Source organism: Phyllobates terribilis, unplaced genomic scaffold, assembly GCF_046119375.1.
Source record: "Phyllobates terribilis strain yellow unplaced genomic scaffold, ASM4611937v1 Scaffold_5__5_contigs__length_657084704, whole genome shotgun sequence".
Lineage (NCBI taxonomy): Eukaryota > Metazoa > Chordata > Amphibia > Anura > Dendrobatidae > Phyllobates > Phyllobates terribilis.
In genome coordinates, this window is record NW_027362765.1 from 147,548,321 (window position 1) to 147,565,616 (window position 17,296).

The following is a 17,296-nucleotide window of genomic DNA, read 5'->3' on the forward strand; positions in this document are numbered from 1 at the left end:
TTTTTCTTTGCATGTGTCTTTAACAAATTATTTATCTGGGGATATATCGTAACGGTGTTTCTCTCACCTGATTTAATTTTAGCCAGCAGCCATTTCTTCATGCATTCAGTGTGAACATACTTTAAACTCCCGGAGCATTGACAAGGTGCTATGAGATGGTTTTCTGTGGTTTCACCTCCCATGAGACAGATCCTGCATAGATCTCCTTCTTCTTCTGAGTCTTCCTGTAGTAAACTGTGAAACGAGACATGTTATTTGTCATCATGAACATGGTGTTCTGTATTGTATCCTAGTGAACAAAAGATGTTTCTCAGCAACAGATAATTAAAAAATCAGCTTAAACGAATTATAACTCTTTTTTTTTCTATGTTGGACTGCTGCATTATTTGGTGTCAAGATTCTGGGTTTAAACCAGCCAACCCTCGTCATTAAATGACCACAGATCAGCAACATATCTGGGAGTCGTTTAGACATGAAGGACGCATTTCCATCCTCACAGAACGATAAGCAATAAATTGTTCTGTGTGCTGGGGTTGCCATTGTTTTTGGCAGCACATGTTCTATTTACACAAAACTATGTGCTGCCGAGAGTTTAAAAATCATTTCATGCAAAACTTTTGTGAAGTGATTGGCAGACAGTTTACTCTGTCAGATGATCTGGAAACAAGCATTCCTTGAGAATGCTCTTTCTCAATAATCGTGCAATGTTAATGCAACTTTAGGTAGCAGATGAACAAACGTTCGCTATGCCAGCAGCTATTGCTCCTGAACTCACTATATACAAGTATGCATTTAGTTCATTAAAGCGTTCATGTATTTACAATGGGGAGAGAGGATAAAGGCACTACCGGACACCTCTGGTGGTGGCTTATCTCCTGTTTTAGGTGATTAAGTTCAAGAAGCCCAATTTTTCTCTTTACCTACATTACTTGTCAGTTGACAGCTGGTTACTTAGACAATGTCACAGAAATTGACCGGTTTGGACAACTTTAATATAACGTTTATGGGTCCTTTAAAGGGGTTCTGGTTCAGAGATGAGCAGTATTGATGACATTACGAACCCACACACTTGCCAAGACCCGGCACATATCATGCTCCTGTCCTGTGTATATGAATAGAACATTGTTTCCGAAACTCCAGTTTTCATGGCCCCCAAAAGGTCATGTTATCAAGATTTCCTTAATATTGCACAGGTGGTGGAAGTATCATCAAGACATTAGGAATTCTCTCACCTGTGCAATACTATTGAAATCCTGAAAACATGACCTGTGGGGGGCAATGAGGACTGGAGTTTGGGAAACACTGGTATAGATCATGTGCATGAGACCTGCCAATTGTGCACCCTTCTTGGCAAGTGTATGGGGCCATAATGTTACCTTGCTTCCAATGTGGATGTGAATGGTGCTGGATAGCTCCTTTACGACCCTTAAAGATAGAGATGGATACTATCCACTTGCCCTTGACAGCTGAGCTCACAATTGCTCAATGGGAAGTCCGTGATCTGTACCAAGGAGTAATAGATTGTGTTTGGCTAATGGACATTTTACTCACCTCTCCTTTAGCTTCTTCAGCTTCTCCGGGTCGGATCTTGGCTTTTCAGCTTTTTTATTTTGTGATGTAGGTTCAATATTCTCCAGACTTCTTCTAGATTGTCTCTGCATTGAGAGGGTGCTAAAGACCAGATCCAAGTTCTCACGTAAAAGTGTAATGTTGGGAGCTGTAGAAGAAATGCTGAGTCTCCGAGGGGCAGGAGCACTGGGGACAGCAGAGTGTTCCCTGCTAAATGTATCCATCTCTCTTTCATCAGGATCTCTTAGTGTTGTTCGTGGAAGTGAATGGTTTTCCTGGGTTTGTACATTGGTATTTGGAATAATGTCATATATTTGAGGCAATGTTATAGATGTATTGTTCCTCGGAACCTCAACTGTATCCCTCAGATTTCGAGAAGAGTTTGGAGACTGATCTGCTACCTCTGTCCCTGTTGGGAGACTGATTTCTTGCAAGCTTCTTGATGTTTGCAATGGTTCTAGATTTGGTTGCCCAAAATAAGAATTATTTCCTGGGCTAATGTCCAAGCCATGTATCATAGAATGAGAAATCTCTATGTTTGGTTCTTTGTCTTCTCTGTAAGCACTTGCATATTCATCATTGTCAGTGTCGATGTTGTCCTCTTCAGGCGAGTCCGTACAATCTGAACCTCCTGCGATGAGTTCAGTCAGTGAAGTATTAGACGATTGGACTCTTATAGGTGATATGATATCTGACACATACGACAAGTTATCTTCATCAAAAGCCTCATCATCTTCATTCATGTTTCTTTGTGATTGCTCAGTAAATACATTGTCAGATTCCTCTAAATGTGACCAGCTAGAGCTTGATGGTCCTCTAGTGATCTGAGGTTCTTCTGCGGATTCATGTGAATTTAATATTGTAGGAAGAGCTGAATCATGGTGGTCCACGTCATATGTAGGGACTATATCTTGCTCTATATATGTCTGTTTTGTTGCATTTGTGAACTCCTTTTCATTAAGTGTTTGTTTCTGATGCTTAGCTAAAAAAAATTACATGGTAAATTATTGACCTAGTCAGAACAAAATATATTATCCTTTGCAAGAAGTCCTGATTCAGTGTATTATACCCATATTTAACCATCCATATTCTCTGAGCCCCGACAGTCTACTGAACATATGGATCATATGCTGTCAGTTCAGTTCAGTAGTACTGCAGCAGTGTCTGGGTGTTACATCCAGAATTCATATACTTAAAGAGAGTCGGTCAGCAGGATCAAACCTCCTAAAGTCATCTATAATGGCATGCAGGTGATAAGAAGCTGAATACAATGATACCTTGATATCTGCAATCCGATGTCTTATTCCAGAGAAATCCATGTTTTTCTTATATATAAATGAGTCGTTAAGATCTATGGGTCGGACATAGATCTCCCCGATAATAAGCATCCAGAGCTTATTTTACATAAAGGGGGCATTACTGGTATGATGTGTAATGGTCGCTCCCTGCTCTCCTGATCTCACTGCAGAGCTGTGTGTGATTTATACCTGACACATCTGCAGGTTACTCTCAGCTTCAGTTTCTTACTCACAGGCAGACAGGGTTGCAACACAGCAGAACTGTGAGAGCTGTAGCAAACATGTTTTTAATGAAACATAGTTCAATTTTACTGTTCTGTGTTAGGGTATGTGCACACGATGCAGAAATGAAGCAGAAAATTTCTGCATCATTTCTGCATCTCCCTGGCAGAAAAAACGCATGCAGATTGTGCATGCGTTTTTCCTGCAGAATACATGCGGATCCACATGCAGATTCACATGCGTTTCCGCATGCAGATTGACAAGCGCTTTCCAGGCGATGTTAGCATCACCTGGAAAGTGCTTGACAACTAGGTCACACTATATAAATCCATGCAAACAGCATGGATTTATACAGTGTGAACCGAGAGAGTGTATATACTTACCTCCGATGGCCCGCGCTGTCCTGCTCACTCCGTTCTCCCGGCTGCCGGCAACTTTGAATTGAAAGACCTGCCGACGTCAGCGTCACGTGACCCGTCACATGACTCTGACGTCACCGCAGGTCCTACAACTCACTGCAAGTGCCGGAAACCAAGCGGGAGCGCTGCGCGGGCCGACAGAAGGTAAGAATACATTTATTTTTTATTTTATTCTTCTTTTTACAGCTTTTTTAATGGTACCTGGGTGTGGATGAGACTCTCCTCTCCTCCACACCCGGGTACCATCCGCACATTAGAACGCACCAATTACGCAAGTACAAATGCTGTCTTGCGGAATTGGCGCGTTCTAATGCAAGTCAATGGCGGCGAAATCGCCGCGTTTCCGCAAAATTAATTGACATGCTGCGGATTTTTGACCGCAGCGTTAACGCTGCGGAAAAATCCGCATCATGGGCACAGCACATGCGGATTTCCATTGGGGAACATTGCTGCCCTTCTACCATGCGTTTTTCATGCGTTTCCGCGGCGTTTACGCAACTGCAAAAACGCCGCGGAAACGCATGAAATACGCATCGTGTGAACACAGCCTAAGTTACAGTTAAAAAAATCATTAGGTAAAGGCATTTGCATACAGTGTGAAGGGCACATGCATGGTATGCAAAATACTGACTTTCCAAAAATTTCAGCCAGTGCCTGGCATGCCTAGCGGTGCTATGTCACTCCACAGCACAGAGGCAATCTATTTGTTCTGAGCAACGTTATGTCACTGCTTACAGTAGAGATACCATGTTCAGTGCTGTGACATGGAAGATAATGTGAGCACTGCTGTCAGGAACATAGGTTTACTTTATTAGGCTAAGTGCCCATGAAGTAGAAATGCTGCATATTTTTTCTGCTTCTCCCTGGCAGGAAAAACTCATGCGGATTTTACATGCATTTTTCCTGCCAGGTAGAAGCGTTTATCAAGCGTTCTTCACATGCATTTCTGCATGCGGGTTATCAAGCGCTTTTCCAAGCGATTTTAGCATCACTTGGAAAAGTTCTTGACAACTTGGTCACGCTATATAAATCCATGCAACCAGCATGGATTTATAAAGTGTGACCAAGTTAATAGTTAAAAAAAGAATAAAAATGGTAAAAAATAAAAAAGACCGGGGGCCATCGGAAGGTAAGTATAATGTTTTTTTTTATTTTAATTCTTTTTAACTACAGGTACTATGGTACCCGGGTCTGGAGGAGAGTCTCCTCTTCTCCAGACCCGGGTACCATCCGCACATTGAATCACTTAATATCCGCATGTGTACATGTACTCATGGATATTAAGGGATTCAATGCAAGTCAATGGCGGCGTTTACGCACAGCACTGCACATGCGGATTATGATTGGGGACCATGGGACACGTATTACCAAGCGTTTTTTAAGCGTTTTCGCTGAGGAAATTCCGCGGCAAAAACGCTTGAAAACGGCATAGTGGGCACGCAGTCTTAAAAATTTTCATTGCCGCTCCATAGTGCTTCAGTGTTTATGTGTATCACGCTGCTCTCTGCTCTTATCGGAGTCTTCTCACGTGTTTTATTTATTTTTTTAATAAAAGTTTGATTTTTGCTGATAAGTCCTCTTTAAGAATAGTCTTTAAAAGTGCTACATGCACATAGAAATAGCGACAGATTTATTTTAATAGATGAAAGCAATATGGACTCATACTTGGGGAAGTGTCTGCTAATGAACATTATCCTGAAATAATCCTCTGTCTGCTTTTTATCATTTTAGTCTATGCCCCCAATTTATCAAGAGTGCCGTTCTACACACTGGAATATGATGCGCCAAATTCAGCTGGCATGCGTCATTGAAAGAAGAACATATAAAAGACATGGACGTGAACATACAGTAAATGGTGGTGATAAATTCAACATATTAACAGTAAAACCTTTACCTGGTCTTTTTGGCTCTTTAGCTTTTGACTGCAATTTAAGTGCATTTTTACACCTCGTGGTGTCTCGAGTAGCACATGAAATTCTGGACTTGGCAGAAAGCTGCAGAACGTGTAATCTTTTTTTTTCCACTGTGATCCGGGGTTGTGACACTAGCAATTTAAAAATTGTACAAAAATTTCAATGATAACAATGTTAACATGTCACTATATTGAGAGATCCCTGGGGCTATCACATTGCACCTCCAGCAAATTAGAAACAGTAATGCATGTTCTTTCACTTTAACACTAGTATGTCACTTGCCCGAGGCTAATTTAACACATAAAATTCATTTTAATGACCATTTATCACCATGGAATCCAAAATTTATATGATATACCTCACTTACTGTCAGTGCTTGACCTTGTTAACATGCTGGTAACTTAGTAGAAGTCCTCCAGCATTGCAGCTCGCAGTCATGCAATTAGTGTTGTCTGGTTTTTCAATGCTCAAATTTACTATTATGGCATCTGAAGTTAATAGAGGAAATTCTCCATTTTTCGTTGACAATCACCTATTAGTGAGAACCTGTATTCTTGCTCTGGAGGACCGGGCTCGTCTGTATATTACATGGCTAGCCCATTAATTTCATCTTTAATTCCCTGAGGTACTGCGGTGCCCATAGAATGGGTTTAAACCAGGCAATCTACAGTGTTACGTGACCACCGATCAACAACATGTTTGCCGATAGGCGGTATGGTTTAATAGAATGCTTAGACAGGCAGTCTGCTCTTCAGATGTGCACTGAGCGACCTGTAATAGTTTGCTCTGTCTGTATAGGCTGCCATTGATCTTGGTAGCACATGTCCTACTTATGACAGAACAAAGTGCTCACAAGAACAATCATTTTTAAGTCAGCTTCAAAAAATCATTTCACCTGACGAACAAGTATATTCCTCATTTGTCACATTATCGACAGCCTGTTTACACTAGATGATTATTGGGAAATGAGTGTTTCTAATGCTCTTTCCCAATACTCCTGCATTTTAATTCATCTTTTCTCAGACCCATGTTTTTAGTGTCAAACTACCAACAAACTCAAGTGTAGTCTGACCCTGTACTTGTCGTTCATCTGTCCCCTACTTATTATTATTCTGCCAAATTTACAGTAGGTTGATTGAAGATGGGGTAACACAAGAGAATCACGCAACCCAGAAACCAATTAATTAATTTTCATAATTTGACCATCATATGCTACAAGTGCTCTTATCACAAGTATTGTTACATTATTAGGAGACTATTGGATTTTTTTTTGCATTTAAAAATAAGCAGAAGATAACACAAACTTAAAATATCCCTTTCTGACTTTCAGATTTACCACTGATCCACATAGCAATTTACCTGTGATTATTTTTTGTGTTTGTTGTGGGTTGTATGCAGTCTTCTTACTTAAGATGTCTTTGTCCTTTTTTATTGCAGGTAGCTTTGAAACGGTGCTTTTATACTGTGTTTCTCTGTTTTGTCTCTCCTCTAGCCCCGACATTGATGGTTTCTTTTCAGAAGGACAAGAAAAAGTTATATAAATAAAAAGATTATTATTATTATTATTATAAATTTCAGTTGTCACTTCTTAAAGGATAAGTAAACATGGAAATATTTTTTAATATGGTGAATTGGTGAGGGTCCAATCCAATTGGCAGAAGTGTCCACCTGATCTTCAACTGCAAACAGAGCAGTGTATGGACTCAATAGAAATGTTACTGTACTCAGCTCTGCTCACGCACAAGGATAAGCTGGGTGCTTCTGCCCTTTGGTTGAAGTGATTGTTGGGCGGCTCAGGACCTGGATCTGTCAATAAAGTTTACACTTTTGGTTACCCTTTAAAGCAGATCTGTCACCAAATTTCACAATAAAAACTGATTTATTAAACAGATCTCTTAGACCTTATGAGGCTGGTGTTCTTACTTTGAAAAGCCATCTAAGAATGACTGTATGATCTTTTGTAAAAGTTTCCCTTTTTAAAGAGTAACCATACTTTAAAGTAACATTTTAGAATAAACTGTCTTGTGAGTACATGAGGAATAGTACTATATTTGACCTTATAAAACTGTATTTGACCTTTACTGAAAGGGATACAGCCATCTCCAAGATCCTATCCCAATATGTAGTGGGTGTAATAATAATAATATTAACAAATACCTCCAATTAGAAATGTAGTATAGTTCTTCTGATTCGCTATGTCACTTACTCCATGTGCAGGGCATTGCAGTAGCTAAGCTATCCATAGTTACGACCACTCGTATAGTGACAGTTAGTTGTCGTAACCATGGATATCTAAGCTACTGCAATGCCTTGCTCATAGAGTAAGTAACATTGTGAATCAGATTCAAACATGTCTCGACCTAAATCTGATCCCAGGTCTCTTCTACACGTTTCCAAATTTGGTGCATACTGGTCAAATCACTCGGGTATGTATACAGCTTTTCTTCAACTCTATCCACAAGTGTTCAATTGAGGTTGAGGTCTGTGGACTATAGGGGCCAATCCAGCACCTCTACTTCATTGTCATTTGACCATTTCTTCTCCAAGCTTGACATATGCTTCGGGCTATTGTTCTGCTGCAACCCTAGGTCATCCTTTTCAAACCCATAGTACTCGAGTGTACGAAGGAACTCGTCTTGTAGAATACTCACATATAGCTCAGCATTAAAACCACCATCGATCTGTCATGCTCCTGGGTTTGAACACTTGAGCCTGTGTTTTGTGGCCGGCTTCTCTGTCCGCCGAGCCACAACAGACACACCTTTTCTTCGGGTATTTAGGTTCTGTTATTCTAGCTGCAGTCTGTTTAGCATAACACAGGTGTTTTCATTTGTCTGCCCTATCACTTTTCAGGTGCGGCTTTATATTCTTTGCCCCGCTGGAATTTCCTGCTGGTGATAGTTTCTTGAGGATGTTCAGCCATTTTGCTGTAGCTTAAATCCAGTCAGTGAATTTCTAGCTAGGGTTTGTCTCCTTGGTGTTTCTGTTCTTTATTGTGCACCTACCTTCTTTCTTTTTAGGAAGTAGGGGGCATAAAATCTAACAGTACGTAATTGACGCGCCCCCTGGGCCAGTGTTGTTGGGGATACCCGGAGCCGGATCAGATGGGGGTTGTAGTCTCCGAGTGGCTGTGACCCGGTCCGTGCCCAGGGTGTCAAGCTCAGTGTGTGGCAGTCCTTACTGATGTTACTAAAGTTCTTTATGTCGACTACGCCACCCGTTGAATTGCGGTCACTACGGCCGCCGCTGCAGCAGGGTCCGCTGAGGCTGATGGTGTTTGTGCAGCCCAGGTAGTATAACCCCCAACGGGAGGGGTATAGCCTCAGGGGGTCAGGTGCAGAGGATGGTGGTTGTGGAAGTGCAGGGAAGATGGTAATGAGAGTCAGAGTCGGGTTGTGCAGTTCAGGGTTCTTTACTTACTGCTGTTCTTGTACCGGTCACTCCGGCCTTGAGTGACCACCCGAGCCGCGCTGCGTCCACCAGGTCCTGGACTCGGCCAACCCCCAAGTAGTTCTGGAGCGTGGTTCTGAGCTCCCTTTCTGTCCTGTCCTCGTCTCTGGCCTTCCCCACCAGGGATCCACCTAAGTCCGGCTCCCTCGGGCCTCTTGGTGGGTAAACCCTTGCCTCTGGGTTCCCTGACCCTATGCGTGGTCTGCCTTCCGGGTGGATTTGGTGGGTGGCCGTGGCAGATGCTGCCCACGGCCTCCGGTCTCTGGCTGAGGTATGCTGTAGCCCCCACCAGTTTGGGATCCGGTACCCTGTTGCCAACTCTTCACCCTGTGGTTGTATTTGGGCTCTCAGAGTTCCTTCTTTCTCCCCCTCTGGGTCTTTCAAACTCCTCTCTCACTCTTGGCTCTGCTTGTCGGACCAAACCTCTACAAAAGACCCTGTTCTAAGATGGTTCCCACCTTATATACTCCCTCTATGTGTGAGCTCAGGTGACCAGCACCCAATGAGCTCCTAGCTTTACCCAGACTGCTCCCCCTATCTGCCCCTACACTACTGGGATGTTCCACCCCCCTCCCACTCCAGCCAGGGACAGACGCTGTCGTACCTGCACATTTCTCTAGTGGGAGTACCATTGGTCTGCCCTCCGGAAATGGGATGTGTGTAGTGCATGCAGCTAACTGAGCTCAGCTCCACACTCCATCCTTACCCGGGAGTGGAATATCACACCTCTGGGTTGAGGTGCAATACCCCTGTAGCAGCCGAATCCTCAGGGTGCTACATAATTTATACTTTATTTTGTTGGTTTACATTACTCACTCTGGGATCTTTCCTTTTTTCATTACACTGTCCCTTTTGTAGGTAATTTATACTCTGCACTGCCCTCTGATTCTTTACGAGGAACGTGAAGCACTCGACGGCCTTTCAGGCAGCATAGATCCGAGCTGCAATCTTCTGGTCTGTGGTTAGGACTCTCTCTCCTTACGCAGGAACCATTAGGGACTGCAGGTCAGGACCTCTAGTCTGTGCAGGGACCGGCAGGATCAGTTGCCGTTTTTGTTACCTATTTTCCCGAGTGAGTTGCTACTCTATCATAACACGATTCTGGTCAAGTATCCAACACCTTTGGATGTGAAGCAATCCCATATCATATTCCTCCACCAAACTTCACAGTTAGTTACTTCAATTTCTCGATCCGTTAGCCCCTTGTTATGACTGCCAAAGCACATTCACACAGGTAATGTACAAACCAGGAAAACAAATACCTGAACCTGACAGGCTCCTGTTCAGACTAGGAAATAGCCCTTCTCTGACCCTGGTCTATTCCCGCCTGACTGTGAAGGTTGGCACCCTAAGATAATGCAATGGCGGCTTACCCGGAATGTCCTTAGCAGCTCCTAGGATCACTAGAATAGCAGTTACCCAAAGAATAAAGGAATCACACACAAAACAACTGCAATCAACACAAACTTCAGCTAACTGAATGAATCTATCAAAGTCTATCACCATCAGGAAACCCCAGTAGGAGAAGGTGTGAAGAATATTCAAGACAAACCCTTGTCAATCACTGTGACCTGTTTGGCAGGTTTTAGAGAGATCTATGCACTGTGTAATTCAACCCTGCAGCTATCAAAGAAGGGGGCTGACAGGCTGTGAGTGACAAATACCTGGCAGCAGCCATGGGGCTGCTGAGGCCCCCTGTGGCTTCCAAGCCATGAGACAGGTTCTTTGTGTAAGATACTATAATTTAACAGCGAGCTATGGGAAAACGATTCATCTCAGTTATACATAAAATAGATTGTTGGAAACCTGAGGGGATGGGGAATGTAACCCTAGTTTTAAACATAGTCCAGCGTGTAAGGAAAAGGAGATGCCTTTGCAGGTGTCCCTAGGTCCCCGATGGTTGGCATCCACGCGTAGCAGGGTCCAGGCTGCGTCCGATGACACCAGGACCAGCTCCCTAGGACCATCCAGTAAGGATGTATGCCCCATTTTAGTTTTGGGAGCTCTTAGCTGGGAAAGAACAGGGGTGGAGACTTGGGCTCGACCAGGGGGGGCAGTAGGGGGAGTGAGCCAGAGAGTTTGAGGTCTCTGCAGCTAGAGCCTACTGTCTTTTTCCTGGGAGGGCGTGACATCATGACGTGTGGGAAAAGTCCATCCACCAAGCCAGGGCCCACAGCCTCCCATGTGGCAGCCCTCCCCCACAAGCCAGGCCTTTCCATCTACACTGGTAATTGACTCTTAAGTTCTGCTTATACTTGTTGTACCATACTTTTGCATTTGTAACTCTGACCACTGTGTATGAATAACCCTTATGTGTATAGTATATTGTTTAGTGTGCCCTTACGGCGTTTAAATATATAACTTCACCTTCGGCTGTTCTTTTATCTCGATCCACGAACCTTACTTCTGTTGTTCGATCCAATGAACACGCTACCGGGCTGGTTTCTAGCCCGATATAAGTCAGTTATATCAAATAGAAACTGGTGGCAGCTCTCCCAGGCCAAATAGGCTCTGCTTCACTGGAGCTAGTGAATGGAGCCTCTCCGCCTGTCAGGGTTGTGGGCGAGTGGTGCCACATCAGTGACTGAGTGGGCCTCCTTTTCTCACTACCTGGTGCCTTCCTGTACCCATGTGGACAGTGTGTGTTTGTGCATAACGTACCAACCTGACCTTACGCATCCCTCAGGTGGGTGCAGAACGTCACGTAGGTGCAGAGGGCAGGTTGGTACCACGTGCTCCGTCTGACGTAACTGTGACGTCAGGCGGGTGGCGGGATGTGGAGCCATCACAAGCAGTGGCAACAGCGAGATTCTGTGGGGCGCCCCGTTGCCGTTTCTTCACATTAAAGTATTTAAAGCTGCACCCGAAAGGTGATTAGACAGACAAGCAAACAGAGTAAAAAAAAAACACCTGTTAACCAAAAGCGACAGAAACTAAGATAACGGAACTAACACACCCAAAGAAAATGTGAATCTACTATAGCTCAGCAAAAAGAGTTCCTCAATAGTGGAGCAAAATGGAGATGAAAAGGGTGGCACTCTGTCTGGCAGCGGGTCACCATTCGGACATACAGACGACGGCCGTTTCGCGTGCTACACACTCTTCCACGGGTCCAGTTTTCATTCATGTGTAGCACGCGAAACGGCCTTCGTCCGTATGTTCGAATGGTGAGCCGCTCCCCCGCATCCATGATTTTATTGTTGTATAAATAAAGAAGAATTTTACCTCAGACAAAATGCCACCCTTTTCATCTCCATTTTGCTGCACTATTGAGGACTCTATTCCTGGGGGTGTTGCACCTGTCAGTTAAGGAAGCCATGTAGCTAACTCGAACTCCAAGACTCCATCAAGAGGTATGAGTAGTATGCATGGTGCTGGTTGTTCAACTTTTGCACTAACCAAAAAAGAGATTCCGACCACAGAATCGAGGGTTAGAACCCAGAGGCATGACACCCCTTTTTCCGACTCATATGCACCCATCAGAGCCTAGTCTATTGACTTTTGTCTCATTGTTCCAAATCACCTGCTTCCAATCTTGCACTGTCCACTTTTCTGGAAACTCAAGCCGACGCTTCTTATGACGATATTGAAGTCACCTTTTTTTAGGGCCACCATTCCAGATTTGTGTATCGTGTGTCGCACGGTGCTTGCATGAACGTCTGTGATCTCACTATTACAAAGCATACGAGCCACCTCTATTGGCATGTTTGTCGCGCCAGATCTGATAGACTTTGTGATGAGTCGACTTGTTGACGTCGATATTTTGCCTGCACGTCCACCTCTTGGCTTTTGAATGGAGGGATGGATTAATTTTGTATTCTTTCAACTGTCATGGCACTCACATGCTGCAGTTTGGCAATTTTCTTGGCCGAGAGACCACTATCGATGATCTTCGATTCGAACCAGTGACCTTTTGCTTGGGAATCTACCTGATAACACATTGAACTATTAGGGAATGTGGGAACAGGTGGTATTTTGTAGTTCACAGGAAGAAAAAGATTTTTACACCACCAGAAGCAAAACAGTGACATGACAAAAATCTGCATAACTAATCATATGGTAAATAGTTGCAAGTCAAATTTATGTATGAGATAGCCAAGATAATTGTCTATAAAATGTTGGTAGTCTCGCATTAGAAGCAGTAGTGGATGGTGAGATATGGATCCTGAAAGTCAAAAGTTCAAAAGATTGTTACCCTTTTGCTCATCATTGTACAACCATTCTGACATAGATTTTCAAAGTAAGTGCATCAAGTCTAAGAGATCTAATTAATAATGTATAGTATCAGTTTGCATTATGCAATCTGATGACAGATCCACTTTAACATACAACTGTATCTTCACATCTGACACTAGACTATGACTTCTAGCCCATATTGGCCTACAAACATTTTATTTTATAACCAGGTATAGTTTCATATACAAGACACCTGTTTACACTTTCCTGCAAGCAGTCATTGGTGTGAACATTTCTCTACATTGTATTGACCATTTTCAGCAATAACGTTGGGGCTACATGGTGATTTTGACCAGGACATAACATAGATAGTGCGGCCAAAGATCGCTCAATGCCGCTGGGACCTTGCCGTATAACATAGGTGACTGGCGTCGAACTGTGACCCGTAAGGTACTGCGACCCGCAAGTTGAAAAAAGTGAGAAACAGTTGATTTTTATGGCTTGCTTGTTGCGCTACCCTGTGGGTCGCAATGTGGCCCCACTCACCTCTGTTCTACATATTTTCAAAAGTTGTCAGTTTCAGTTATGAAATGAGCCATTTCACAATGATTTTGTCCTCCTGAATTCAAATCTGACAATGAAAATTTTTAGTTGGCTCTCATTTCTCTGATATCCAAGAGTTTCCTTTTACTGCTACATATAAATAATTCATAAAAGTTTCAGTACTTTGAAACATTATTATTTTTGAAAATATAAAGATGCAGAATATTTAGTTTTGCAGATTTTAGATATTTATTTAGAGGAAAGTTAGCAACAATTCAAATAATTAAAACATGTCTAAACACTATGTGATGACCATGTCTGAATATCATGGGCAGTGCGGTGGCTCAGTGGTTCGCACTGCAGCCTTGCAGCACTGGGGTCCTGGGTTCAAATCCCACCAAGGACAACATCTGCAAGGAGTCTGTTTGTTCTCCCCATGTTTGCGTGGCTTTCCTCCGGGTTCTCCAGTTTCCTCCCACACTCCAAAGACATACTGATAGGGAATCTAGATTGTGAGCCCCAATGGGGACAGTGCCAATTAATGTCTGTAAATTGTCTGAATTGTAAAGCGCTGCAGAATATGTTGGCACAATATAAATAAAAAAAAAAAGAAAGAGATTGCAAATTATAAACAGTAACAGAAATTTCACTACAAAATTTGGTTCTCATTCAGTGACAACTCTTTCTTGGTCATCTCTTGTATTCCTGCATCGGATCATCTCTTACAATTGTCCAACAGTAATCTGCAAGCATTGATGGATTCCATTTTTCTTGATATTTTTTCTCCATAGCCGCAATATCTTCGTGAAATCTCTCACCGTGCCAGTCGCACACTAATTCAAAGTTTGGTAGAAAAAAGTTTAGATGTGAATGTAAGGAATTAATCTTTAAGGACAGTCAAGATCCTTATACGTTTTGAAATTTTCCACCAATTCTTCATAGTTACCTGCTCTTGATTTTCCCAAAAAATTAGTTACCATCCAGCTTTTTCCTTGCACTGCAACAAATGGAGAAACTCCCCATCTGGAAGAAGCTTACAAATCTGAGGTCCAACAAAGACTCCTTCCTTTATCTTTGCTTCACTCAACCATGGAAATTTATCCATGAGATTCTTGAACGTTTTTGCATTTTTAACCATTGCCTTTACAAGGTTCTTCATTAGGCCCAACTTGATATGCAATGGTGGTAACAAAATGTTATGTGAGTCAACAAGTCCTGGATGCAGGACATTTTTACTCCCTGGCTGAAGTGAATGTCGGAGAGGCCAGTCTCTTTTATTATAGTGATATTCTCTTGCCCGACTATCCCACTCACACAGAAAGCAGCAGTACTTTGTGTATCCACCCTGGAGACCAAGTAAGAGGGCATTCACCTTTAAGTCCATCCTAGTGGGTCGTAGTTCAAGCACCTCACAGTTGTTTCATGTTGTCATAGGTTTCTTTTATGTGGACTGCATAACCAACTGGAATTGAAAGTAGAGCATTGCCATAATGCAGCAAGACTGCTTTTAGGCTTGTTTTGGACGAATCGATGAAGAGCCTCCATTTCTCTGGATTATGACTCATCTTCAGAGCTTCCATTAAACTGTTGATGTTGTTGCATGCCACAAGATCGCCCCCCATGAAGAAGTATTAATCAAGATCTTTACCACGGTTGTGGAACAAAGAAATCTGAACATCGCCAGCTAGGAGATTCCACTACTGTAGCCTGGAACTTAAGAGCTCAGCCTTACTCTTGGGCAGATCCAAATCTCTAACAAGATCGTTAAGTTCACTTTGTGTTATAAAGTGTAGTTCAGTTGAGGGTGCTGACAGAAAGCCAGGGTCGTGAGAGGAAGATGATTCATGACACCAAGCGCCTTCTTCTTCTTCACTTGACTCGACTAAAAATGTTCCTGCTGCTTTTGGAACTAGCAGTTACTCTATATGTGGTACTGGGCTTATTGCAGATGGAATGATTGGATTCTGTAAAGTCCACTTCTTCCTTGAGACGCTTTTCCTAATGGGGGCATCATGCAGAAATAGCAATTGGTAGTGTGATCGGTTGGATCTCTCCAGATCATTGTGACTGCAAAAGGCATAGATTGCCTCTTCCCATGCAACCACTGTGTCGAGCCCAACTGTTGTCCTGATCTCCTATTCTGCAGCCACTTTCCTTATCATAGTAGTCAAGTTTCGCCTTTGTGACGCAAAAGTGACTTCTACACATATGTAGCAAAACCTCTCCACTTTGTTAATTCAAGAATGAGGCATATCTGAAAAAACATACAGAAACATGTCAATATGCTAAGAAACTAAGCTAAGAAATCCTAAAACTGTATAACTTACACAGAGAGCATTTCTAAAAGTAGGTGATGCAACTGTAAGTAGGGTTACGTCATCAGAGCTGAGTTGGCGTTTTTTTGATTGGTCACCCTATGATGATAGAATACTGAAGGATCAATAAACTAAATAGGTGATGTCCTAGACTAATTACTAACAATGCAATAATGATGATGAAATAATAAAGGCACAATTTTTCTATAAGCCTGCATGAAAGGAGTCATGAATAATTACAACCACCTCTGGATCTTGAAAATTAGAGTCAATCAGAAAATGTAAGCATCATATTCGTTTTGAGCACCACAAAATTAGTTGAGTTCAACTGTTTTCATTTCTGAACTAATTTGACTGTAGAACAGTGCTGTGTTAAAGACAAAGTTGCCATGTAGTCTGTAACATCCCTGGCGGCGTGCTAACATGGCAGACCATCTCCCACCATGCAAGACCGCCATCTTACCTATCAGTCCAGGCTGCACACTTTGCTTCAGTGACTGCTGTGTGCATGACTCTTGTCTGATTGCTTAGGGCGGCGGCGCGGTTACTGCCTGATTCTTGTAGTTACTGTGTGCGCACTCCTAATGGGTCCCCAGACTATTGTTGTGAGTCACTGGATACTTAAACCCCCTCCAATCAGTAGGAGGTGCCTGAGCAACACTTTCTTTCAGTGTGTTCTGTGCAACTGAGTTGGCAGGTCCTGTCCTGTATCTTGTCTGTTTCCGCCACCCTGGGGGCTGTATACCCAGGCCTGTTACCTGTATCTGTGACTTCTAGTCTGTTTCCACCACCCTGGGGGCTGAGTTCCCAGGCTCGTTCCTTTATCTTTTTCCTGGTTCAGTTCCTGTCTGAACAGTGTCCTAGCCCGTTACTTGTTTGTCTCTATGTTCGTATCTTCCCTTTTCCTGCAGTGTCTGAACCTGCACCTAACTTCAACTCGCTGTCTCTGTACTTCTGTTTGTGAGTTTAGTGTCCACTCGCTACTTCATTGTAAGTACCTGGTGTGTATCTGCTCTGCTTGTCTACCGCACCTGCGGGTTTTGCTCTGCTATGCTTGTTTACCAAACCTGCGGTTTTGCTCTGCTCTGCTTGTCTACCGCACCTGCGGGTTTTGCTCTGCTCTGCTTGTCTACCGCACTTGCGGGTTTTGCTCTGCTCTGCTTGTCTACCGCACCTACGGGTTTTGCTCTGCTCTGCTTGTCTACCGCCCTTGCGGGTTTTGCTCTGCTCTGCTTGTCTACTGCACCTGCGGGTTTTCCTCTGCTGTGCTCGTCTACCGCACTTGCTGGTTTTGCTCTGCTTTGCTTGTCTACCGCACCTGCGGGTTTTGCTCTGCTCTGCTTGTCTACCGCACCTGCGGGTTTTGCTCTGCTCTGCTTGTCTACCGCACC

At 43.2% G+C, this 17,296-nt stretch overlaps 1 protein-coding gene across 3 annotated transcripts in view; it reads right to left on the reverse strand.

Moving 5' to 3' along the window:
• MARCHF10 (membrane associated ring-CH-type finger 10) overlaps positions 1-17,296 on the reverse strand; it is a 72,799-nt gene that overhangs the window by 26,486 nt on the left and 29,017 nt on the right. For all 3 annotated transcript variants that reach the window (XR_012322008.1, XM_073683145.1, XM_073683146.1), the window contains exons 4-7: positions 6,781-6,931; positions 5,403-5,552; positions 1,552-2,551; positions 68-234 (exon numbers count right to left, since the gene is read on the reverse strand). Coding sequence is in view for 2 of the 3 variants with exons in the window: in XM_073683145.1 (XP_073539246.1) it covers positions 68-234; positions 1,552-2,551; positions 5,403-5,552; positions 6,781-6,931 (1,468 nt within the window). In the remaining variant the exon portion in view is untranslated. The remainder of the gene's footprint in view (positions 1-67; positions 235-1,551; positions 2,552-5,402; positions 5,553-6,780; positions 6,932-17,296) is intronic.